The following is a 27,218-nucleotide window of genomic DNA, read 5'->3' on the forward strand; positions in this document are numbered from 1 at the left end:
TCAGCAAATACACATCCTGAAGGCTTTATTCCGGGGGTGTCAAACTCAAGGTCCGTGGGCTGGATCTGGCCCACAGGGGTGTTTAGATCTGGCCCAAGGGGCCATCCTGGAAACAGTGAAGGACCGGCCTGCGGTGCCTTTGCCAGCGAAAACAGAGCTCGGGAGGGCCATGTGTGGGCCTCCCAGGCTCAGTTTTCAGCTGCAATGGCCTCCTGCAGCCCTCTGCCAGCAAAAACAGAGCTTGGGAGAACTGTGCACAGGCCTCCCGGACTCCGTTTTTGGCTGCGACAGCCTCTTTCAGCCCTCTGCCAGTGAAAACAGAGCTCAGGAGTGCCATGTGTGGCCCTCCCGGGCTCCATTTTCACAGAAAGACAGCTGCAGGAGGTCACCGCAGCCAAAAATGGAGACATGCTGAGTGCCATAGAGCTGGCTACGCCTATCCTGGCCATGGCCCTCAGGCTGAGGTCAAACACAACCCTGATGTGGCCCTCAGTGAAATTGAGTTTGACACTCCTGCTTCAATCCACCCATGTCACAAACACCATTAGTACTCCAAAAGATCCTTAGCTCTTCCTCAGTAGCGTGTTGAATGGTGTCCAGCCTGAGTGGCCTGCATTTGGTACTACATCGTCCATTATTTGAGCATTTCTATCCATGTGGTTTTCTTGATAAATATGCAGAAGTGGTTTACCATTGCTTTCTTCTGAGTAGCATGAATTGATGCCCTTGCCACTGACACTAAAGTCATCATTTGCCTCTGCAACTTCCTATATTTGTTTTCCAATATAGGTGCCTGCTTTCTTTACCTGGGCATCCGGGATGAGTGCCACACTTTGAGTGGCATTTCTGGGGATATATATTTTTGGCATACAGTGCACTCTCAATGTTTTTTACTCATCCCTCCCAGGAGTACCCACCACTATGATGAAGCAGCACAACAGGGCTTGGGGAGATAGATACAAGTTCTGAGGCTTAAAAAACTTCTTAAGACCCTTCTATCTTGTTGCAATTGTACAGCGATTGTGATGCACAGAAGAATTCTTTGAGAAGATGCTCAGAGCTATTTTTCTGGCATGGACGTTAGGGTCCTCTTCTCAGGTGGGGAAGGATTCAGTGTTTGCTCTCTCAACTCTCAGGATTTTTTTTAAAACAATATGAAGCTACATTCCTTTCACTGTCCTTTTAATTGTTAATTGGTTTTAATATTAATTTAAGTGTTCATAATTTATGTTAACATTTCATACTAGTTCTATTTTTGCAGGGTGTAAAGGTATCTTGAGTATTAGGCTCAAGGTTGGCTCAGCCTTCCATCCTTCCAAAGTGGGTAAAATGAGGACCCAGATTGTTGGGGGCAATAGGCTGACTCTGTAAACCGCTTAGAGGGGGCTGTAAAGCACTGTGAAGCAGTATATAAGTCTAATTGCTCTTGCTATTCGCTTAAAGAGAACTCTGGGACACACATCACCTTTTTTAAAAAATGTTATAAAGCCTTTTCCAATTCAAATTTCTAAAAGATGAATTTAATTTGACTCACCCTGCCTGAGCCCACAGGAAGATGCATGTGAAATAACATGAGAAGCTATGCTTCTGAATAAGAATTCATGCTTGTTTGCTTCCTTAACTGCATAAACTAGACTCATCTCAGATTAAGACCCAGGCTTCTAAGTCAAGCAAAACAGCAGTGCTTAAAATAAGCAAATAGCAAACATATTAAACCTATACAAAGGATTTCAATCATCAGTCCAAATGGAGTACCCATCCATCTACAAGTTGTGTATATTATTTCTTGATTGCTTCCATTGTGTCTTGATTCTTGGGAACTACACAGACAAGTCCACACAGTTTACTTGGCAACCGTTTTCAAAAACAGATCTGCCATTATCTTCTAGGACTGAAATGGAATATGGAAATTAAACTCACCCAGCTGTTTCTGTGTTTAAGGCAGGACTAGAATCTCCTGGGTTCTATAATTCCCAGGTCTTTTATCACTATAACAAACCCCAGACTGATTTTCCTGTGGCAAACAGGATGCATGAGAGTTCCTGTTGTGATCAAGTAATTGAGCGTAAGGCTCAATGTATGTATAGAGTAGTATTCTACCCAATTGCTTCCATATAGGGCAGGGGTGTCAAACTCAAGGCCCGTGGGCCAGATCCTTCCCACAAGATGCTTATTTCTGGCCCATGGGGCCACCCTGGAAACAGCAAAGGACTGCCTTGTGGTGCCCCCGTGGTGCCTCTGCATTCCTCCACTGGAGACAATGGATCCCCCAGCTTCGCCTGGGCCACTACACGAGCGACAAACTGGCCACGCTCACCCCAGCCATGCCCACCCCTGCCCCCAGAGGTCAAACACAACCCTGATGTGTTCCTCAATGAAATTGAGCTTGACACCCTGATGTTGAGAGAATCCATGCTGAATGACCACACAAAGGGAGCTATGAAGCCATGTGTGTTTGGTGTGCATTAGAATGGAATGCAAAATGATGTTTTTAAAATAAATGATTGCAAGGGTTGGTTTTTTTTTTTTTTTTTTTTTTGCATAATAATGTCCATGGATGGACAGAGAGATCCTTCCAACACATTCTGGATGTTATATGTAGTACTAATTCTGTGGGCAACCCCACAGTTGGCCCACAGTTGACAGTGTCCTCCAGCATCCCTATTATAAGTATCTTCTTTCAGCACAAGGTTCATTTTAAAACCCCTTCTGTTTTCTCAATCTGAGCCTGTAATCTCAGTTTTACAGTACATTTCTTAAAGACTCTCTCTCTTTGTGGAATTTCAGGAGGTTGAATCAATGAGTGAAGAGTAAAATAGATTTGCATCTAACAGATGTACCTCTAGAATAGAATATGGAATGGAATAGAATAGAATAGAATAGAATAGAATAGAATAGAATTGGAAGGGACCTTGGAGGTCTTCTAGTCCAACCCCCTGCTTAGGCAGGAAACCCTACACCATGTCAGACAAATGGTTATCCAATCTCGCCTTAAAAACTTCCAGTGTTGGAGCATTCACAATTTCTGGAGACAAGTTGTTCCACTGATTAATTGTTCCGACTGTCTGGACATTTCTCCTTAGTTCTAGGTTGCTTCTCTCCTTGATTAGTTTCCACCCATTGCTTTTTGTCCTGCTCTCAGGTGCTTTGGAGAATAGCTTGACTCCCTCTTCTTTATGGCAGCCCCTGAGATAATGGAAGACTGCTATCATGTCACCCCCTAGTCCTTCTTTTCATCAGACTAGACCAACCCAATTCCAGCAATCATTCTTTGTATGTTTTAGCCTCCAGTCCCCTAATCATCTTTGTTGCTCTTCTCTGCACTCTTTTCTAGAGTCTCAACATCTTTTTTACATTGTTGCGACTAAATTCAAAAGCCACATACACCCCTTGCCAGTCACTTGTTTGATAAAAGCATCTAGACTCTAAAACTTTAAAGTGGTGGAAAAAAAATAGCTCTTCCACATTTAGAGCATGCTCATAACCAGACTTAGATCTCTTCTCTTCCTCACTCAAATCATAGGAACTACAAAGGAGAATATCATTGCTTAAGAAAATTCAGGTACTCTCTTGGGCTTCACAAATATTATTTCTCCCCTCTCTTCTCGTACCTATTTCGATGTCAAACAACTAATACATTTTACTTTGCAAAAAAAAACAAATCAAAGCTTGCCATACTGAACAACATTAGAAGACAAAATGAAGTGCATGTTCAGTGCTAGAGAATATTAATCATCAATTAGTACCTCCAAATATTTCCCACTGAATGCCACTGCAGAGTTTAAACATAAAACAAAATCATTGGCAGTGGTTCAGCATGTGCAAACATGACTTAGTTTGCATTTCACTAGGAATAGTACGAATAAATTATAGGAAAAGTATTTTGATGATTAACAGTTTCTAGAAAGTATAACACACGTTTTAAAAGAACGTATTGTGAACTGGACAATTATTTTTGAGAAATTGATTGAAAGTATTATTAAATATTTTAAAAATCTAGAATATTGAAAGTCAAATCTCACTGAAGAAGAGTCAGCACAGCTTTTACAAAGGTGCATCCGGTTTTATTAACAGCTTTCTTAAAGGAACAGTCTGCTATCTGCCCTTCCTGGCTTCCTTCCTTTTTGGAAGTCCTTCATTAGCTTTCACATATTCGTCCCTTAAGAATTGCTTATGGGTATGTAAAGTATTTTTTCATATGCAAGACTGACCAAAATATATAGCAATAGTACTTAGATTTATATACCACTTCATGGTGCTTTTACAGCCCTCTCTAAGCAGTTTAGAGTCAGCATATGGCCCGCAACGATCTGGGTCCTGATTTTACCCACCTCGTAAGCATGGAAGGCTGAGTCAACCTTGATCCTGGTGAGATTCGAACTGTCAAATTGCAGGCAGCCGGCAGGCAGCAAAGTAGCTTGCAATACTGCATTCCAACCACTGCGCCACTGAGGCTCAATGAAAGGCAAGAGGCAAAGACTCACACAATGTGTTTTTTGGGTGTGTGTGAGACCGCCTTCATTGTTGGCTCTTGTCAACTGCCTGGACAAGTCCCTGCAATTTTCTTGGCAAGGTTTTTCTGATGTGGTTTGCCATTGTCTCCTTCCTAGAGCTGAGAAAAAGTGACTGATCCAAAGTGACCCAGCTGGCTTCATCCCTAAAGCAGGACTGAGCTCAGTCTCCCGTTTTCTACCCTGATGGCTTAACTACTACTCCAAATTACTAGCAAGCTCCCATGATAACCAAGTACAATTCCTGTTTATATTACAAAGCCGCTTTAAGTATTAATAAGCTATTATAGATAGAAGAACTTGATGCTAGGCGTATCCATAGAGCATGGTTTAAAAAATACAGTTCACTCTGGATGAAGCTAATTCCAAAACATGTAGCCTTCCAAATATCATTGGATATAACTCTCATTAACTCTTGACTAATGATCAGGGCAGCTCATATCGACTTGCCTTGCATGGAATGAATATGTGGGAATGCAGATTTGAGCTGGATGACCTGGTTCTCCAGTATCAACCTGCCTGGCCACCAGGTTCCCCGCAGGGGGAAATTGGGATTTGTTTGGGGGGAGTGAAACAAGCACACAAAGAGGTCCCTCTATCACTCATGCTGGATGCACATTGAGGGATTTTGCACATTTCTTTAAATATATGCAGGTTGTCTAGAATCATTCTAGAAGTCTTCAATTAAATTGGGCTGAGTGAATAAGGCACATTAGTACAGCTCTCCAAGATTTTGGGAAGTAGTTGACCTTCCCACTTGATCTGAAGATACTGGTTTTGAGATGAGGCCTTCTGCATACACCATCTTTGGTCTATCTTTCAGCGTATAACATCATTTAAAGAGGAAACATTTACTCAAATATTGAGTTAACTAAACACCCCTTCCCAATGAACAGTTCCATATTTCTACAGTACCTTACTTGTCTTATTTATACTTGTCTTATCATCTCATTTTTAAAAGAACAATAGATTAGAATCTACAGGAGGACACCTACACTGGCCAATTTCTGTAGCCATTTTTTTGTTGTGGTAGGCTTAGAGACTGTTGGTTTGTTCCACCGTAGGCACGAAAGTTTGTTTGGGTGACTTTGGGCCAGTTGCTTTTTCTCAGCTCAGTCCACCTCCCAGAGTTGTAGTTATAGAAGAAAAAGAAGAGAAGGAAGGTGTATTATGTATGTTTGCCACCTTGAGTTACTTATAAAACAATAATGGTGGGATAAAAATATGCCAATTAAATAAAATAAATAAAGCCAGAAGGCCTTATCCAAGTACCATGCTCCCTTTTGGTGCAGTATCAGGGTCAAGGATCTGCATGCAGCCCTGTTATCCCATGAACCATCAAGTTTTAAGTAGTCGAAGAGAATGTCGGACATCTCTCCCAATTGTTTGTTGCACTGAATCCCAACCATGAATGATAAAGTTGTATAATTAAACCAGCTTCTAATGAGAGAACAGGAAGAAAAGTTTGTTTCAGCTGTATTAGGAAGAGAGTTTCCAAAACTATATAGCAAGTTATTTGCTTCCTCTTAAAATCTTTTGTTGTTTTTGCTAAAAAGCACTGCCTAATAATTTTGTTCACCCTGCACCCTGCTTGAACGCAAAGATCAGCTACTGTCAAGAAAGTGCTCCACTGGAATTAATGGGGTTACAGAGGTGAATGATTCTAGCCTACTATTTTAGATTTCAGATTGCAATAACTTCCTTGGAAACAGTCTTTTCCAATCTAGGCTTTGACAAATAGGTATTTTGCCATAATTCAGAAAGACTGACCTTTTTTTCCCCCCAGCATGAGGAGACAGTGATGGGGAAATTAACACTTGTTGAATTTCTGCCTTCAAAGCCCAGGGAGGGCTTTGACTCTTAACTCTCGTCAACCCCCTAAAAAGATAGTCAAATTACTTTGGAGGCAGCCTGATTTTTTTCCCCCTTTTCTCTCAAAGAACTGAGGATCGATTCTCTCCCCCCCCCCCAGTGCTTTTAGATCAATCCTAAAATACCATAAAACACATATGTCCACGGATGCCTTTTGGGTTGTTTTTTTAAAAAAAGCGCCATTAGAGTTAAACCCCCTAGATGTCGTCTCGAGGCAAATGTCGGAAGTCAATGTGCCATCTCCAACCACATCTTCAATGTGCCATCTCCAAGCAATGTGTCTCTGGACGCTTGAATTGGCTTCGTCCGTAACGAACCGCGGCTGGTCTCCAGCCCCTGGGGCTGGGAGGTGGGAGAAGGAAAGCAAAGCAAAACAAAAACTCCTCGGATTGCGCCTCGCGCCGCAGGAAGCTTAGCAGCCCGTTCTGTCAATGTGGATTAAATAAATCTTGTTTTTCCAAAACGCTTCTCCCCCTTTTAAGTAGTCTCTCCTTCTCTCCCCGCCCCCACCTCTCTCCTCCGCCCCCGTTTCTTTCTTTCTTTCTTTCTTTCTTTCTTTCTTTCTTTCTTTCTTTCTTTCTTTCTTTCTTTCTGTCTGTCTGTCTGTCTGTCTGTCTGTCTGTCTGTCTTTTTTTTCCCCTAGCGCCCAGTAATTGAGACCACATGGAATCAGCTCCAGCGGATTTCAGTAGCTGCTGAGGTTTATCCAGCGGGAGATATATAGTAGCGGAGCAAACTGAGCTGGAGGTGAGGAGTGTGCAAGGATAACGGATTGAAGAGCGAGCCTCGGATAAACGCCAGGACGCCCTTCCACGCCCGCGTGAGTGCATTTGCGGGTACACACACACACACACACACACACTGCTTGGAGGGAAGCATTTATCTTGCCCTTCCTTTTTTTTTTTTTTTTTTTTGCAACTACTCGCGGCTCCTTTGCCCTTCCGCCACCCCCCTGGTCTCGCACCGGGCACTTTTTGGGGGAAAGCGGGGGAGGGATTTGGCAATTTTGTTGGCTAGGGGATCACGCACGCCCGGGATTGATCAAGCCACCCCATCCTTACCTTGTCGCCTCGGGATATTTCTCCGGTTGGCAGCGAGAGGTCCGACGCAACAAACCAACGCGAGGAGCGCCAGGCGGGGGCAGCTGCGACCACCTCGGCCGTTGAAACCCATGTTCTTTTCTCTGGCTCAGGTCGGACGGCCTCTAGAGTCCTTCCTCTCCCCCTCCTCCCCCCCCTCCTCCCCAGATATTGTTTCAATCAAAGTTTGGGCAAGTTGACTTGGAGCGCGTAAAAGGTTGGCTTTGCAATCCGAGGCAACGCCACTAAATAATTTTTTTTTTTAAAAAAAAAAAAGTAGGGATGATCTGGGAGGAGCTTCTAAGTGAGCAAAAAAAAAAAAAGGGGGGAGACGGACGAGAAGAGAGGCCGATGAGTGTGCAGAAGCCAGACGGCGCTTAAGAGGAGCTTGACACGGGCTAAAGCAGAAAGGATTCCCACACACGCCACGGGGCGGAGACTGGCTTTGGATGGGATTGTATAAATAGGAGAAGCTCGCGTAAAATGAAACGGCGCGCACGGCGATAAGGAGCGAGACCGGCGCTCCTTCTTTCTCACCCGAGAAGGGAAAGAGCCCGGGGAGGACGCCCCGTCTTCCCTGCGGTGCGATCGGCGGACGCCCCCCTGAGGAAAATGCTGGGGCTGCGCGTCGTTGTCAAGGCGGGCAAGACTCCGCGCTCCGGAGCGCAAAGCGCAAAGGCGCGGGCGGGCTGAGCGCGCCAACGCCCAAAAGGTGGACGAAGGAACCCTTTTTGAGGGAACCCCCTCGCCGTCTCTTCCACACCCGCTCTCGGCCCTTCGTCCGGTTTTCTCTCGATTTTAATTCTAGGACGTGCAACCGCCTCTTTTAAAAGTCCTTTGGATTTTTCACTTGAAACTTTCCCGGTACGGATTGCAATTCAAGTCTTTCTTAATCCCCTTTTTGGGGGAGGGTGGCAACTTTTTTCTTCTTCTTCTTCTAAGGGACCAGGTGAGGTTTACCTTAGGAAGGAATAAGCCTCAACCTGGAATAGATTTTTTTTATCAGTATCTATCTATATATCTATATCTATATCTATATCTATATCTATATCTATATCTATATATCTATATCTATATCATATCTATATCTATATCTATATCTATATCTATCTATCTATCTATCTATCTATCTATCTATCTATCTATCTATCTATCTATCTATCTATAGATATATTTCATGTATTCACAACTATGTATACTCTTATACTTATTATCTTGTAAACAATTGGCAAATCAAATAAATAAATAAAATAAATAAAATAAATAGATATAGATAGATAGATAGATAGATATAGATATAGATATAGATATAGATATAGATATAGATATCCTGTATCTATCACTTTTTTGTTTTCCCTGGGCAAAGTAGTCATTTTTTCACATACTTTTTCTAAAAATATGCTTATGATGTCCAAGGGCTTACATTATTTATGTAGTAAGTAGGGGGTGGGGGAAACTAAAACACTAGCTCAAGTAGGATTTATGTATTTAGAAATTCCAAAGACTGATCTTTTTGTTCCTGAGTGGAAAAAAAACCCTTAATTTTAGCTTGCAGTGACCAATGAATCAGGCTGCAATTAATATAGATGTTTTATGGAGGAGGCCTATTTTCCAGCTAGACAATTTATTTAAAGTAAGGGGCACCAAACAACCTTGCCTGAAAGTAGCTATTGTTCCGCATATGGAAAGAAAATTGTGTCATTTTTGTCAAGAACTTCCAACTTCATGTGACAAAACCAGTTCACTTCCCAGAGGACACTATTAGAAACATAAGCTTGCAACTACATTTGTATCTACAGAAGATCTGATGTAATATATTTTGGGGTGGGGGGTGGGGGGTGGAATGCACCATCAGTCCCCCTATCTCCCCTGGGCTTCATTGGAGGCCTGGTCTATGCAAGCCTCAGAAAGGTCTATAAGGGGAGAGAATGATGTCTCCATGTCCCCTGTGAGACCAAAGTGCATTTTACTTTTCTGAAAAGGATCTGCAGATAAGATACCTAACATGGCAAAATGCAAACCAGGAAAAATCTTTTCTCCCTAATAGAAAGGATTTCTATTCTTCTCTAGGAGAGAATTTTTTAAAAGTTGTAGCTCATGAAATGACATGACTCCAGCCCAGCGTTTTGGTGAATGTGTAACTTAAGGCCTGAGTTTATATCCTAGAATTAGGGTGTGACTTTAATTCCCAGGCAACCAAGGAACATTTATGAGCTTGATGCTAAATGGTTCTTGCTTGAAAACAACTCCTAAGCAGCTAAAAAGTATTCTAGTACTGAAGGAAATAAGTACTTAGTCAGAAAATAACAATAAATGAAAAGTGTTATTCCAGTCTGTGATAAATGTCTAGAGGTGCTTCTTGACTTGCAACAGTTCATTTAGTGACTCTTCGAAGTTGAAACATCACTGAAAAAGTGGCTTATATGACTGATATTCACACTTAACAACTATTGTAGCACTCCCCATGGTTATATGATCAAAATTTGGATGCTTGGCAACTGGTTCATATTTATGACGGTTGCAGTGCCCCAGGATGACATGAAAAAGCAAGTGAGGAAGCCAGATTCATTTAACAACTGTGTTACTGACTTAACAACTGCAGTGATTCACTTAACAACTGTGGCAAGGTCGTAAAATGAGGCAAAATTGACAACAGTCGTCTCACTTAGCAACATAAATTTTGGGCTCAATTATGGGTGTAAGTTGAGAACTAACTGCATTGTACTTTTATTTTTCATTTTTCCTTGCCCTTCACATAAGGAAACTTCTCATAGACTCATAAACCTATATGTCACAAAAGCTCTACTCTGGTATTTTTATAGATTCTGATTTTGTTTTTGTTTTTAAGTTGCTTTGTCTTCTTTACCAGAAAATCCATTTATTCTCTTGCTGGCCACTAAGTATTTCTCTGTAGTCCTGTAAACAACTTCCTCTTATATCTGTACAGCTTCATTGATAGTATTGGATTGACCATCCTTAGTCCAAGGGATAAAAAAAAACCAGATCCATCTTGGACTTCATGAACAGATCACAAAAGAAAATGAGATTAAGAAACAAAAAACAGTCAGCAAACAGCACACCAGCCAGCTACCAGTTTCTTATTTAATTGGGTAAAAGAATATGTGCTTTAGATTTTTTTAGATTTTCTTTTTCCAGGGGAGAATTTTGGAGAATTTCTCACATGCTGCTCTGTGGTGTTCTTGCAACCATATAACTCACAGAGGGCTGCAAATGTGTGCATGAATGTCCTGTTTGCCACCATCTACTTCTCTAATCAATGGGAGTATCATCTATGGGGATTAAGTTCAAGTTATGGTAGAAAAAGTGTGGTGATACCGTGTTTCTCATATAATAAGGCCAGGTCTTTTTTTTTTTTTTTTTTTGAGCCCCGAAAAAATGGCTAGGCCGTCTTTTCGGGGGTGACTTAATTTCCCCCCCCCCCCTTGCATCTTCGGGCGGGCGAGCAGCGATGGCTTGGATGTTGACCTTGGCGTTGGTGGGGCACTTCGTATCGGTGTCAATGCAGGCAGCACCATATCCGGGTGTCCAACAAAAGTACTTCCTAACGGCAAGCCCCCCCACCATTCCCCCCCATTTCGCATGTTTTAATATAGGCCTTAATTTGGGGGGAGGGGCTTAATTTCATTTCATGCCTATAAAACATGCTGGGACTTCCTATTGGGGGAGGCCGTATTGTTGGAGAAACAGGGTAGAAGCCCCTCCCCTTGGGAATGCAGGTATGATGTTAATGCAATGCTTGTGCCGTGTCACAGATTCTCCATCTTGCTGGTTTTAATTCTCTTGTCCCACAAGTTCAGCTGTGCAGTAGTCTGTAGCCTCCCTCACTTCCAATGCTTCAATTAAACCTTAAGAGAAGAGAACTTGCCACATAGGATTTTCTGCTGGAGGGGTGTTACTCTTTTATCAGGTGATGGTATGTGCAAGTGATCTTGGGAAACAGGAGGAATTTCCACAGACTGGATAACCAGCATGTAAAAGATTTAACAGAATAACAGAGTTGAAAAGTATCTTGGAGGTCTTCTAATTCAACCTCCTAGTGAAGCAGGAAACCATTTCAAACCAATGCTTGGCCAATCTTCCTAAAATCCTCCAGTGATGGAGCATCGATACCTTCTGGAGGCAAGTTGTTCCACTGATTAATTGTTATAACTGTCAGATAATTTCTCCTTAGTTTCAGGTTGCTTCTCTCCTTGGTTAGTTTCCAGGCATTGCTTATTGTCCAGCCTTCAGGTGCTTTGGAGAATAAACAGGATGTCAGGGTTCCGGCAATAGCTCTAATTAAATCATGAGCCTCAAGCCAAGCTTAAAAAAAAAAAAAAAAAAAACACCTCAAAAGATTTATTAGGAGCAACATGCCAGCATTAACCTAAATGAAGCCAACTCTGGCATACATAATTCATAGTCACCTGTGACCCTGTTCCCTCCTCCCCCCCAGGTGTATCATAAATCAGATTCTCGGGCTGGGTGTCATCAATCACGTTCTCCAATAAAGGATTTTTTTCAGCCAGAAGATTTGGTAGCCTAGCTACAATCTTTTTAAGATAATGGTGGGATGTACTTCTGGTTTTGCAGCTGTGCTGCTCCTTTAGATTCCCACCCCCTCTTGTTTATGGCAACTTGAAAACAGGCATAGGAATGTTTTAAGAGTTGACACAGGAAGCATTTTAGAAGGGACCCTCCCTAGTTTTCCAGTAAGAAAAGAGGAAGAAATATCTCAGGCTTGCAAGATTCTGTTATAATGAATCCTTACAATAGATAAAGTTAGTGTACACTGTTGTGCCTTTTCCTTATACAGCCTTGAAGGACTGACAAATGGAAGAAAAGTCCTACCCTGTTTCTCCAACAATACGGCCTCCCCCAATAGGAAGTCCCAGCATGTTTTATAGGCATGAAATGAAATTAAGCCCCTCCCCCCAAATTAAGGCCTATATTAAAACATGCGAAATGGGGGGGGAATGGTGGGGGGGGGCTTGCCGTTAGGAAGTACTTTTGTTGCACACCCGGATATGGTGCTGCCTGCGTTGACCCCGATACGAAGTGCCCCACCAACACCGAGGTCAACATCCAAGCCGTCGCTGCCTGCCCGCCCGAAGATGCAAGGGGGGGGGGGAATTAAGTCACCCCCGAAAAGACGGCCTAGCCATTTTTTCAGGGCTCAAAAAAAAATTAAGACCCAGCCTTATTATATGAGAAACACGGTACCTTTTTGGTCTTCTACTCAAATTTGAAGAACTCGTCCAGCTTATTTATCTTCCAAAAATTTTAAAAGCGATAGCTAGATAAATAAATGTGCATGTTTATATTCTTTTGAAAAGCCATTTCTCCCGAGCTGTAAAATAAATTCAAAGAAACAGCTACATTTAGAATGCAAATGCTTCTAATCAATGAAACCAATGACTCCCATTATGTTTCTTTTCCATATAAAATCTTTTTTACACTAAAGACAGAAGCACATGCTTTGCCAATGGGTGACAACCCAAATCACAGTGTTGGTGTGCTTTAGGCATATTTTAAAACAGCCACTTTTTGTGTATTTGTCTTTCCAATTTTTTTGTTTTCATTTTGAATTTTTGATTTCCTGTATTTTGGCAAGCATGTACAATTTATTTTTACAAAAGAACTGGTATATAAATTAAATAGACAAATACTGTTATACAAGTCGCAGACCATCCACAAAATTGAAACCCTCTGCACATATTGATTTTCCTAAGTCAATACTTTTCTGTTTGAAGAGAGTAAGAAAGCTCAAAATGAATTAACAGATATTCTGTCTTTAAGATCCTATAATAGGATAGTGTGCTTTTGATTGGACTGAACAGCCTCTTCCCACCCAAGTAAAATATACAGTACAAGAGTACTGAACAAAAATAATTGAAGGGGAGAAAAGATATCAACATATTTATCCATCCGGGGTTCATTATGGTTTGGAAATTCTGATAACTAATCTAGCAGTCTCTTTCTGAGAAAGACCAAGAGCAGAAGAAGACTACAGATGTCACCATAAGTACATGCTCTCCAAATATAAGTCTTGTTGAAAATGGATGTGTATGTGTCTTTATGTCCAAGTTAGTATAGTTAGAGAACTGAACGTAAGTGTCCTAGAGGATACTAAGTTAAGCAGATAAATGTGGTTTAATCTTCCTAGATGGTTGACCTTTATAGCAACCTTTCTAAGGATTAGTGGTGAAGAGGACAGGATGAGCTGGAGAATGGGGGAAGGGAATAGTCATCCATTGAGAAGGAAAAAGAGGGTACTTGTTTTATACATGACTATAGGCAATGCCATTCAACAAAAAGGAGGGAAGTAGCAAGAGTTAATTCATAAAGGAGAATAATGAGTCAATGAGTTAACTCTGTATGAATTCATACAGAAACAGGAGTAAAGTCCATTTCAGGCTCTCACATTCAATTTCTTAAGCTTGACTTTGATTATGTAAAGTTTTCATTAAGTTTAATATGCATTTGGGTATACATTTCTCAATGCAAGGGGTTTTGCGGGTGTGATTTTGCCCAGCTTTTGCAAATAATTTAATTATAAGTTAAAAAAAGGCATAATAATTGCCTCCTACAGAATTCCAGATTCCTAAATAATCTGATTAAAGTTATATGCATTTTTCTTCTATATCCCCCTGTATCATTAATTGTTAGTATATTTAAATAAAAGGGGAAACAAGAAAGAATTTCTCAAATGCAATTCATTTTGTACATTTTCACAATTTAAACTGAAGTTTAAATTGTAAGCATTAATGAATGTATTTATGTAAATATAGATTAATTGTAATTTTACAGAAATGAATTTTGAATGCTATGTTTCAGCTTGTATATTGATTCAAAAATGTAAAATGATTCATGTTTGCATTCACTTTCCTATCTTACAGTTATTAAAAATCCCTGAGAAATCTAAGTAGTTGATATAAGTTGAATGAAAATGATGCTTTAATTAAAATTAAGCTAATTTGTCTGCCATTTTATTGCACCATTGACCAGATTGCAGTTATCTTACAGGTATGAGTGTAAAATGAATCAGTTAGATTAATTAGGACAGGTTTATAGGTTCCTCCAAAATAAAGTCAGTTATGACAAATAGCATTAGATAAAGTCTATCTTTTTTAAAAAATTCAAATGCCATATATGGCTTTGTGAGAGAGGTGTATAAAAAGAACATATGCTTCTGGAAAAAATAGCTCTATTAAGGAAAATACCTTGCAATCAGGAAACTCTATCAGAAGGAAAAGATTGCTATTAAGCAAATTTTGATATAGAACAAAAGGTTCATCAGTGAATTTTCATTAAACGTGATACAATAACAAAGTTGGCTACAAAAGCTTTCTGATAGAAAGTTGCAAATAAAAACAGGGATAACACAGCTGATTTCTTTGAAATGCATCAACTGGACTGCCACACTAATACAGAATTAAAACAATGTAGAGATTTATACATATACAGTGCTTACATCCATGGGTATAAACCAAAACATTTGGTGGAGGGGAAATCTGCAGAAATTATCACCCCAAGAAGAACTCTTATTAACATTTACTTTTCCTCCTGACCTTTAATTTTTTACGTGCCATGAGTTTTGTACATCGAGATAATTTGATCACAAGGTTCCCTCCTGCCTTATTTAGAGCAGTCTGCCACTTTGAAAGATGAAAAAAGGAAGATGGCCTTTTAACATGAGAATTACATTATGGCAAGTAGATCTCAACTGGATCACCACTAGATGTCAGCAAAGACCTAAGAGAAACCTGTCACCCTTTGCTGCCATGTAGTGGTAGCTGGATTATTGCAACATCACACCGTTTAATAGTTTACACATTTAATCTATAATACTTTCAATATATGGTACAGGTTGAGAATGGCAAGGCAAGACAAAACAGGTCCCAGGTTAACTTTGGCAGTTATTGTAATTATATGTCTACTCTCAAAGCCCCACTGCAACCTACTGTTGTAGATGTGCATGTCTGCCTGTCTATGACAAAGATTCTAAACTAGCAGAGTTGTGCCTAAATCTTGTATCAAATCAAGATGAGAAGTTGAACCAAGGATTAAGTGTCTGGAGATTGGTGATTTACTGCCAAGCCTAGGTATAATGCTTGACAGATACGGCAGCACTGTAAACATGTCCACCTTGTGTATTAACATCTCTTTCTTGTGATCCATTATTCAAGACCTATCAAGCCACAACTAAAGTAGAAGATGGAAAAAATCTTGTGGAACTGGGAATTGTCAGTAAATTCTCTTGTTGACAAACATGGCACCACTAATACTGAATATTGATCATTCTAGCAAAATCTGACAATTCAAGGACATCTCAAAACGTTTCCAATTTGGGATACTTTCTAGCTGAAACCACTAAACTGATCTTGTGTGAAGGGGTTCAGCACAGTCCAGAAGGGAAACTAAATTTTCCAGCTTTTTTTTTTTTTTTTACAATTTTTTAATTGGTTTCAAAAAATTTCCTTTCTTTAAACACTGAATTTCATACATGTCTAGTTCATTTTTGAAAAAAAAAAATCAATGGATTAGAAGGGCAGGATCGGAATCAAAGAAAGCAAGCACAGGGGCTTATCCCAACATCACTAACGCAATGGTATATATATAAAAGCGAAATACTACTCATGCATCATCACAAAATCTCCAGAACTGTAATACCTACAAACTTGAAATTTGGCCTCTTGGCTTCTAGGTGGTCACTAAGAAAGGATTTTTTGAAATGACCATCAGAGCATTAGTATTTCGTATATTCTTATTAACACACTTTGATGCTACGGAGTTCTACTCCACCTCCCGAGCTGAAAAGAAATCTGTTCCAAATGCAAAACACAAGTAGAGGAGAGGAGTTTCAGTTTCAGTTTTAATTTCACAGCAGCACCAGCTTTAGTACAGAACAGTTGAGCTAAGCCACACCCAGGCTCCTTGCTGTCTCCTTCTTGCTCACACAGCAAATACTGTTTCAGTTTCAGCCCTCAACTCTCTCACACACTAGCCAGATGAATACCGAAGGATGCTGGTAGGCAGAGGCAGAATTGTTTTGCCCTTATTTTCCTCCCCAAAAACTAAGCCCAACCACATAGTTTCATAGCGAAGCACAGGTATAGAGCTAGTATTAAATAACTCATTATAACTTGATCCTGATATAGAAATTCTCCATTTTAAGTGGATAAATCAGAGAAGCGTTTCATTACACTTTACCTGGAGGTTTTGAAATGCTTAAACAATTTCAGAGCAGGATGTTTCTGAAAACAAAATTTGGCTCCAGGGGGACTTTTTTTTAGGGCTGAAATCTTTCCTTGAATGATAAAACCTACCTGGATAATGAAGTTCTATATTGCTCAAATAAATGTTCAGTTCAGCATGATTTAGGTGTACTGTTGAAAGGTATTAAGATAAGCAGAGTGAAACAGATGCTTATACTGTAACTTGAAAACAGCTTTCCTTATGAGAAGATGGTTTATGTATTGGTTGCCGACCTCTGAAACAAGAGCAGTACAAGTGCAACTCCAAGTAGACCCAGGGAAATTGCAGCGAGGAGCAGGAATTCTTTTTAGTAGAGTCACAGCTCTTCTGATTATATCCTAAACAATTAATGTGCACAAATGGATTGACCTGCAATATATGTGTTAGCCTTGGCAGTTAAAAAAAATCAGAATGCAAAAGCTGTGAATCTAATAACGTGGTTTAATATCAATATTTTCAACATTAACATTTGCCTTTAAAAATGTTTTAATCAATTTGTAAGCTAACATTCTAGTGTCCTTTCCCTTCCTAGGTCAGTATTCAAAAGTTAACTGCAGCTACATTGGCTACAATATTACCCAACTTTCCCCAACTTGATACCTACAAATCTGTGAGGGTTATAATCAGAATTTCCTACTGTTAACCATACTTCTTGGGATAATTGAAGTTGTAATCGTATATTTAGAAGGCACCATCATTTTGAGCAGTGGTGGGATTCAAAAAAAAATTTACGACCGGTTCTGTGGGCGTGGCTTGGTGGGCATGGCTTGGTGGGTGTGGCAAGGAAATGATACTGCAAAATCCCCATTCTTTCCCCACACCTGGGGAAAGGTTACTGCAAAATTTCATCCCCTCCCCACCCCAATAACCTGCTTTCCAGCTCCGTTCTCCTGTGCAGGGCAACAAAAGAAGACCCAGCCGATCAGCTGGGACTCGGGAGGCAGAGAATAGATGGGGGCAGGGCCAGTCAGAGGTGGTATTTGCCAGTTCTCCAAACTACTCAAAATTTCCGCTATCGCTTCTCCAGAACTGGTCAGAACCTGCTGAATACCACCTCTGATTTTGAGTCTTTCATCAATAGACTGGTTCTTATACAGAATACACAGATGAATGAATCCCCAAGTAATATTTTTTGTAATTTGAACTCTCACAACTCAACTAGAATGTTTGTATCCATTCACATGATCCCAAGGGAAGAGACAGAATGTGCTGTCCTCCAGATGGGGTAGTTAGAAAAGGATCCCACAGTAAAAATGGAAAGGCTGTTTCTGCCAAAGCCTTTTTCCATATTGTTTCCTAGGTCAGAGATTCTGTTTGCTAAAGAATGGCCGGGAACATAACCAGAGGTGGTATTCAGCAGGTTCTGACCAGTTCTGGAAAACTGGTAGCGGAAATTTTGAGTAGTTTGGAGAATCAGCAAATACCACTTCTGACTGGAGATTTTACAGTATCCTTCCCCTGCCATGCCCACTAAGCCATGCCCACAGAACTGGTAGTAAAAAAAAATTGAATACCACCACTGGAACAAAACATTCCTTTAACATAAGCTAAAGTAGTAAGGAAGTTCTCTACCATTTCATCTCTCTCTCTCTCTCTCTCTCTCTCTCTCTCTTTCTCTTTCTCTTTCTCTTTCTCTCTCTCTCTCCCCCCCCTCTCCCTTAAGATATCAGGCTGAAAACTCAAAGACGTGAGTTCTAGTCCTAGTTTAGCAAAAAGACAGCTGGGTGACCTTGAGCCAGTCACTGTGTCCCCGCCCTAGGAAAATAGTAATGGCAAACCAGTTCTGAAAAACCTTGTCAAGAAAAGCTCAGGGATCTGTTCAGGCCATCTCCAAGAATCATACATGATTGAGAGAGGAGGCGGGGAATCTCTGTCTTATGTACTTCCAAGCATGAACTGATGCACCAAGTATCCTTTTCAGGAACTGAATTTGCTTCCCATATATTTTTATTTAACAAGAAGGAACAAAAAGATAGACTAGATTTCTTCTCAGCAGGTATTGCTGCATGCTGACAATAACAGCAGTTCTTTTATGCTCCAAGGAAATGGCCATTTGTAAACAGCAAAGAAGTAGAGTATTTCAGCACTGAAGATAACATGGGAATAAACTCCTGGAGCTTGAAAAGCGCTGTTTCCTGTGGAGAATTGCAAAGCAACATCCTAAAGAATCAATGTACACAGCATTGCTGAGCAGAAAATCCAGCTGGTGGCCAGATGTAAACTTTGTAATAATTATTCTGCACAGAAAGCTGAATGTTGTTGTAATGGAGGCTTCCTCTGCCCCATATTTTTTCCAGTGAGCATCTAAAAACTCTTCTTCTTACTTTAGGAAAGACAGATGTAAAACTGTGATGGAGGACATTTTACTATCATGCAAATGGATCTCCATTTTCTTGTTCCAGAACGTGTCCTTCAGATAGTATCAGGGAACATCTTTAAAGATATATTCTGTTGGCTGGTAACAACACCTACCCTCACCACAGTCCCTTGATGTCCTATAATATGTTTTTTTTTTCTTTTAAAGAAAAAGCCCCCAATCTTCAGTCTTGCCTTTTTGGGGGAAAGGCTGAAAACCACATGTGTTCCATGCATTGCCAATCCATTATAATTCATTGTGGTGCTATGGTGGCACAGTGGTTAGAGTGCAGTACTGCAGGCTACTTCTGCTGACTGCCGGCTGCCTGCAATTTGGCAGTTGGAATCTCACCAGGCTCAAGGTTGACTCAGCCTTCCAGCCTTCCAAGGTTGGTAAAGTGAGGACTCAGATTGTTGGGGGGCAATACGTTGACTCTGTAAACCACTTAGAGAGGGCTGTAAAGCACTGTAAAACGGTATATAAGTCTAAGTGCTATTGCTATTGTCTTTGTACCAGAATTAGATTGTTACATTGGTCATATTGGCTGGAATTTTGAAAGTTTTGCACAGCAACATTTGGAACACCATAAATTTTCCATGGATAGAAGATGCTGTCAAATCTGCTCCATCCACAGCTATCTTGCTTGAATTCAATCATTGTGCCTAACCAATATTGCAGGAGGTACAGTCAAGCTCTTAACTGAGACAGGATGTCCTTTTCACTATGAACATTTATTTCTATGAAATATATAGATGAAAAAAGCTGGATGGGTGATTTCCATTGGGATCAGAGGGTGAGTGAAAAAAGGATAAAATGGTGCATCCTTGGGTATTGGAGGGGGGAGGGGGAAACAGGTGGAAAAAAGCTTGTCGAGGCAAATAAAAATATAATGAAATCGAAATCCTGCCTGGTTTTGAACCACAATCTTGTATATATCATGCAAGGTTCACAACCACTATGCTATTTCTACATCAATGGGAATAAGTAGAGAAACTATTAGAATGCACATTTAGCAGGGGTGGTATGCTATCGGTTCTGCCCGGTTCTATAGATCAGGTAGCTCTGAAGAGCAGCAGACACCAAACTGGTTCTGTGTTTGCTGCTGTTTGGCCTGGGCTCTTACCTGTCCTTTATTTCCTGCTTTTTCAACCTCAGCTGTTTTGCGTGGCACAGCTGAGGTTGAAAAAGCAGAGGAAAAGTGGCTTTTCAAATGCTGCGCACCTGCGCGCAGTGCTTTTCAGCTGTCTGGGCGGCACAGCTTAAGGTTTGTTTACACGCGCATGCATCAGAACATGTAAAATGTAGTCACCGAACCGGTAGTAACACCGGTTGAATCCCACCCCTGATGTTAAGTATCAGTGATTGCAGAGGTGCTTCTTCCTCTGCAAAATAGCCAATGAATAACTATGTTTAGGGGGCATCCTTGGTGCTCTCTAAGCTTGCTTGTTTTCTTGCAGACATTTCATTACCCAAACTAGGTAACATCATCAGTGCTCAGTAAGAAATGCAGTTTGCTGTCAGTTTATATTCCAATGGCTTGCCCTGTCAATGTTGGTGGGATTGGCCTTAGAGATTCTTTGGTTCGGCTGTTTACTGTTGGCTCCTTTGCTGTTTCTTTTTTGTTTACTGGTGTCTGATGTTAATCCTGGAGTTAATCTATGTTGATCTGGGTGCTGGTTGCTGGTGGAGAGGTGCTTGGGTGTTTTCGTTCCCATTTTGGCTGGTTGATTGTTTCTTTTGCATAGTCTATAGACGTTGTTGATGTCTATGCGTCTATTAATGGCTGATTTGTCATAGTGCCAAGCTTCTGGGAATTCCCTGGTGTTGTGGGACTTGGCTTGATCTAAGATGGTCACATTTTCCCAATGGAATCTAGGGTTAAGTCTGTCTATAACTATGGTTAGCTTGCAACGAACTGAAGTGCGCTATCTGAAATTATACCCTTCATGTAACAAAACACAAAAAACTACTTTGGATCAGAGGTGGTATTCAGCAGATTCTGACCAGTTCTGGAGAACCAGTAGCGGAAATTTTGAATGGTTTGGAGAACCAGCAAATACCACCTCTGACTGGAGATTTTACAATATCCTTCCCCTGCCACGCCCACCAAGCCAAGCCCACAGAACCAGTAGTAAAAAAAATCTGAATCCCACCACTGCTTTGGATGTAGAGCAGAAAAACACACCCTGAGATCATTTTGATAGTGAGGGATGGATTAATAGAAGGTGATGGATATCCAGTTCTCTCCTCCAAAAAACATTGCTCTGATGATGGGGCAGTTGGGTAGTATAGATAAAATAACTATAGATAATATAGATAACCAATATCTAATGGTCTCTTTCACAAATTGAATGTTACTACTTGAAGTTACAACTGCCAAAACATCTTAGGGAGATATTTACATGAGCAAGATTCGAACAGCTTGACACAATGGTCAAATATGGGAGATTCCATACTATACCCTACAATGGAGGTCTCTGTATTTGTGGAGCAGCAGACGTAGAAGACCTATTTGATCGTTGCCTGTATAAGAATGTGAGAGACAGGTACCTTGGTCTATATACCAAACAAATGATCCATTGGGACCCCCATATCAAAACAACTTACCTTATGTGTGGCCAAAATCTGAAAATAACGTTTAACACAGCACAGTACTTAAGCAAAATGGTTCAGTAGAGATCTGCATATGTGAGACTGATTGGGGTAGACTGTAGATATAATTTTATCATGTTTTATCTACATCTTAAATTATTGTATTTTATTCCAATTTCATTTTAAATTGTATTTTATCCAACTCCATTTTAAATTGCTTTTGTCAAATTTTAGTAATAATTTGTTTCTGGAACTCTGCACTTTGATATGGTCCAAGGGCTAATCAATAAAAATAATAATCATCATCATCATCATCATCATCATCAGTGGGTGCAGCAAAATTTCACAAACTGACTACTTAGAATGCCATAAACGAGTTGCTAAAACCATTCACTGGAAACTGTGCCAAAAGTTTGGATTTGAGTATAGTAACAACCACTGGGAACATCAGGTTGAGAAGGCTCTGGAGAATGAAAAAGTCAAGATCTTGTGGGACTTCAGAATTCAGACCGACAGGCAGTTGGCCCACAACACAATTACATAACAATAGTTGAAAAGAAAAAGGTTTGGTTCATTGACATTGCAATACCTGGTGATGCACGAATTGAAGACAAGCAGCAAGAAAAAAACCCACACATTACTGGGACTTACAATTTGAAGTTGAGCAACTTTGGCAAAAAGAAATCATGTGTTACCCCAATTGTAATTGAAGCCCTTGGAGCAATACCTAAAGGGCTACCTCGCTATTTGGCAATTCTGAATTTATCAGACTTGAATAGCCTGATTCTACAAAAAACCACCCTACTTGGAACAGCTTATATCCTCCGACGCTACCTTAACAGTTCCTAGGTCCTTGGTTAGGACTCGAGCTGTTGAGCTACCAACCAACCCCAAAGGCTGTGAATCTCACCAAAGATTAACAACAACAACAACAACAACAACAACAACAACAACAACAACAACAATAGAAACACAGGAGCATTCAATATATGTTGGTAAATTTCTCAGCACTCCTGCTCTAGGATCAATGTCTTATAGATAGAGGTCCTTCATGTCCTCTGAAGTAAGTCCAATTGCATTAGGAGCATAGTAACTATTGTGCAAGAAGATATTTCACCATTCAAAAATATCAATGCTCAGTGCCTTAAATAAAAACTTTTACAAACGTGGAAGTTTCTTCAAAGGAAGGCAAAAAGTGCCAAGGACCCCTAATTTCTCCTTCATTCTATATAAACTTGCCTTCCATTAAGTCAGGACGGTTGAGCTATAATCTGGTTGTCACTTGATGGTTTTATTTAAAATTCTGTGCATCAGGTCTTATTCCCCACCATTCCAACAACCGTTTGTTCTGGGAAGGGCTTGCTGTTAATCCCACACAACAGGATATTTAGCTGAAATTTGCCTGATGAGTATCAGGAAGTGGGTGGATAAGTAAGCAGCCTGTGGCTTAAAAGGAACAGCAATTGGTCCTGTGGGCTTAACAGAATTTTTACTTCATGATAGATGGAAAAACAGGAACATCTCTGTCTTGAGAATGAATTAGATGAAAAAGATATTTGAGTCGGTGCCATGAAGACAATATTTAATTCCTTTTATGTTATTCATAAAGTATGGGGAGTAAGATAACTAGTCTTAAGTGATTTTGTGTTGTCATAACCAAACTAAAATGCAAAATGAGAAATGGTCTTTAGATTTACTTGGCTCAGAACATACAGAACAGATCCTTTACGTTTTGCAAATAATTGGGCGTAATATTATAGAATAAGGTTCCCAAAAATTAAACAGGCCTGCTGAGCTTCGTAATGAGTCCATCATTGATGGGCAACCTGTGGGTCATATACAATCTGTGGGGAAGTCTGGTGCAACCACTGAAGCTTTCCAAAGAACCATACCCTGCCTGTCCTTACCCCATCATAAAAAAAGCTGATATATTCTGCTCCTTATATTTCCTTCTTTTCTGAAGTATAAAGCTGAGTGTTATAGTCTATGTTAGCCAAACCCAAAGAGGCCTCCAAATTCAACATTGCCGCCAAGAAAGACAATGGGTTAATCCAGGCTGCCACAGTAATATACTTTCCTGTCATCTTTGAGTGGGCAGAAAAATATATCAATATAAATTGTGCTTCCCTACTAGCTAAGCTCTACTGTGTCTCAGGAACAAAGCCAAGCAGGGCTGCTCTCTTTCCAGTGTTTAATGCAGCAGCTGGTGAATTCTCCACCATTCTTTGGTCAGGCCTCCCAGGTAACACAGCGAGGTGAACTAAATCTACTTTATTGTAAGGCTAGATTGACGGAATCTTGCAAGTCTGAAATAGAAACTTCCTTCCGCCACCATCTCATCAATTAGGGCAGGTTTTTCCTTAGTTTCTTTCTCTGACCGTTAAGTGACTGCAGGCTCCTTCCTCTGTTGTCTGATCTTTTTCTAGGCAACATCTCTTTCTTTTGTCCCCCAAGGCCAGCCACACATTCCATTACATCTTCCTCCCACACAATGTCTCCTACCAGCAGGAAAAATAACTTTGAACAGCTTTATAGAATCTTTGCTGTGAAAGAGTTTGGCGGAACCTGGATGCTCCTTCTAAGAATGTTTTATTTTAACCATTGTTTTTTTTTTTTACATCAATAGTGTGTGTGTGAGATGTGTGTGTGGCCAAAATACAAGTACAACCCAGAACACCACCTGGTGACCTCCTGTGTCTTGTCCTAGCTCAGAGGTCTGCAACCTTAAACCCTCAAAGAGCCATTTGGACCCATTTCCCACAGAAAACACTGGGAGCCTCAAAACCTGGGTGGGCATGGCCAACTCGATTTCACTCCCACCCAGTCACATGACCCATCCACCCCCACCATGCCTACCCAGGTTTTGTGGCTCCCGGTGTTTTCTGTGGGACATGGGTCTCCCTCCCTCCCTCCCTCTCATTTCTCTCTCTCTCTCTCTCTCTCTCTCTCTCTCTCTCTCTCTCTCTCTCTCTCTGTGTGTGTGTGTGTGTGTGTGTGTGTGTTTTACCTTCTCAGGCCAAGTGAGAAGTGACTGGGAGGGGTGGGTGAGTGGCAGGGCGAGCCAGTGGTGGGATCACCCAACAGGGAGCCACAGCAGAGGTCCCAAAGAGCTGCATGCGGCTCCAGAGCCGCGGGTTGCTGACACCTGCCCACCTAACAGTTTGAAAATATTGTTTGCGAGTAGATACATAGTGGGAAACTTCTGGCTGCATTCTGCACAGGAAGCTGGAACTAGATATACCTGGATGTGATCGATGGAGGAGTGATGGAGGAAAGTCTTGGATTAGCAATATCCTCTGAGGACATTTGCAGGCAAACTGGTGTGAAGTTAGTTCTCCCTCTGGTGGTGCACTGGTGCAACAAACAGACTAGCAATTGTCAGCTGGCAGGACTTCTACTGTGGGCATAATTTTGTAGCCTCCCTGGCGGTCTATGCCATACACTAAATAAATAAACAAAGGATAATCCCCTATTCATGAGGAAGAAAATGTCTATGAGATTCTCAGTCATCCAGGTAACGGTTGTCCAAAAGGTGCTTTTTAAAAAGGCAAAGTGGATGTTGTTTTTCCTTTGAAGACATTTTGCTTCTCATCCAAAAAGCTTCTCCAGTTCTGAATGATGATGGAGAATGGAAAGATTTATATTCCTTAATAAAAGGAATATAAATATAAAATATAAAAGCTGATGGCCAGATGACTGCAAGGAATATAAATCCTTCCATTCTCCACCATCATTCAGAACTGAAAAGTTTCTTGGATGAGAAGCTAATCATCTTCAAGCAAAAAAACAAAAACGAAGTCCAGTTGCCTTTTGAAAAAGCATCTTTGGCTCAGGAAGGAAAAAAAGGATTATTTATCTCCTTTGAGATCAGTAGTCCTTTGGGGACAAGAATTATTTTTGACAAGGATTATTTTTGACATACCATTCCTTCCACAAGCTGCCTTTCTCCACTTTCTCTATATATCTTACTGCAATAGAGAACGAGGGTTTCTGGCTGTTAATTCTTCAATGAGCAGCAATGTAATATCACTGCCTTCCCACCTATAGAGAGCCATTTTTTCCTGGAGAAAAAAAATGCAAAACCAGTAACAAAACAAATGTGCCCTTGTTGGACTTGGGCAGAGGTGGTATTCAGCAGGTTTTGACCAGTTCTGGAGAACCGATAGCAGAAATTTTGAGTAGTTCAGAGAACTGGCAAATACCACCTCTGATTGGCCCTGCCCCCATCTATCCTCTGCCTCCTGAGTCCCAGCTGTTCGGCTGGCTCTTCTTTTGTTGCCCTGCACAGGAGAACGGAGCTGGAAAGCCGGTTAGTGGGGTGGGGAGGGAATGGAGATTTTTTAGTATCCTTCCCCTGCCACGCCCACCAAGTCACACCCACCAAAGCACGCCTACCAAGCCACACCAAGCCCACCAAGCCACGCTCACAGAACTGGTAGTAAAAAAATAATAATCCCACCACTGGAGTCAGGCCTTGTGATTTAGCTGTATAGGGACTATGGCCAAAATGGCAGCATTCACATCTAAGAGAGAAAAATTAGAAATTTGCAAAGCATGAATGTTTGGAAGTAAAATACCACAGATATAAAAATAGGCAGAAAATCTAAGGGGAACAAAACAACTGAATGGGTGAACTCTGTAGTTATGGAATAATGACTGTAGTTGTTGAAAAACTAGGTCAGGTGGGTACATGAGATGGAGAATCCTGGAAACGGGTACACCTGGCTGAACCAATAATTTTTCACTATCATTTGACTCTAGATTCCACTTTTCTCTGTTCCCAAGTCCTTGTGTGTCCAATCACACTTGGCCAATAAAGTATTCTATTTTCTGTAGAATCTGTTGTGATGCTTGCACAATATTTGGGTTCCTCTAAGCTCTGTAAACACACCTGAAATATCTTTAAAATAAAATTTGACTTATGAACGGTCAGTATATTTTCATTAACATCAGACCTGCAAGTTTAAAACAATCTGGATCACTGCTGCAAAATGGGCATGTAAAATGAGATATTTCCTTTTATACTTCTAATTCAGAAAAAGTCGGCAGCGTTGTCAATAGCAGCAGTTAAAATGCTATCACATCCCAGACATCACATCCATTCTCCTGAAAATCATTTGTTTTGATTTTGTTTGCTTAAAAGTCAACCCCCACGGAGCATGAAGCAGCATTAGAATAGCAGCAGACTGGAGAATTTTATAAATTTAAGATAATGTTAATATGTGCATGCATGCTGGGCAAAAATATTCTGCTAATGTATTTCTCCCTCCCTCTGATGAGAAAAATTGGCTTTAGAAAGAGCTTTGAAGGAGAAGAGAACTTTGGGGAAATGTTCAGGGATGATGATCTTGTACTTACTTAATTACAAGCTGGCTGAGGTTTGTGAATTTTCCATCTTAAACTCTGCACCCTCCCTGGTTTTCAGCTGCATCAATTAAATCTCAAGAGACAATATCAGGAGGATATATTGCTCCTATGGAATTTTTTTTTTTCCAGGAAGGCAGGTAAGCGCAGTCCAGAGGTTGCAGAATGATGCAGATACGCAGAGCA

General features: G+C 40.8%; 1 protein-coding gene across 2 annotated transcripts in view; it reads right to left on the minus strand.

Moving 5' to 3' along the window:
* EGFLAM (EGF like, fibronectin type III and laminin G domains) overlaps window positions 1-7,844 on the minus strand; it is a 118,706-nt gene extending 110,862 nt beyond the window's left edge. The window contains exon 1 of one of the 2 annotated variants that reach the window (XM_026666417.2): window positions 7,445-7,844. In XM_026666417.2, coding sequence (XP_026522202.2) covers window positions 7,445-7,556 — 112 coding nt within the window. In that variant the 5' untranslated portion in view covers window positions 7,557-7,844. The remainder of the gene's footprint in view (window positions 1-7,444) is intronic. The other variant, XM_087958502.1, reaches the window with a different exon arrangement.
* Between the last annotated feature and the right edge of the window lie 19,374 nt (window positions 7,845-27,218).

The sequence above is a fragment of the Notechis scutatus genome, chromosome 2 (genome assembly GCF_049901735.1).
Source record: "Notechis scutatus isolate UNSWTSFEM ecotype Mainland chromosome 2, rNotScu1.2, whole genome shotgun sequence".
Classification (NCBI taxonomy): Eukaryota; Metazoa; Chordata; class Lepidosauria; order Squamata; family Elapidae; genus Notechis; species Notechis scutatus.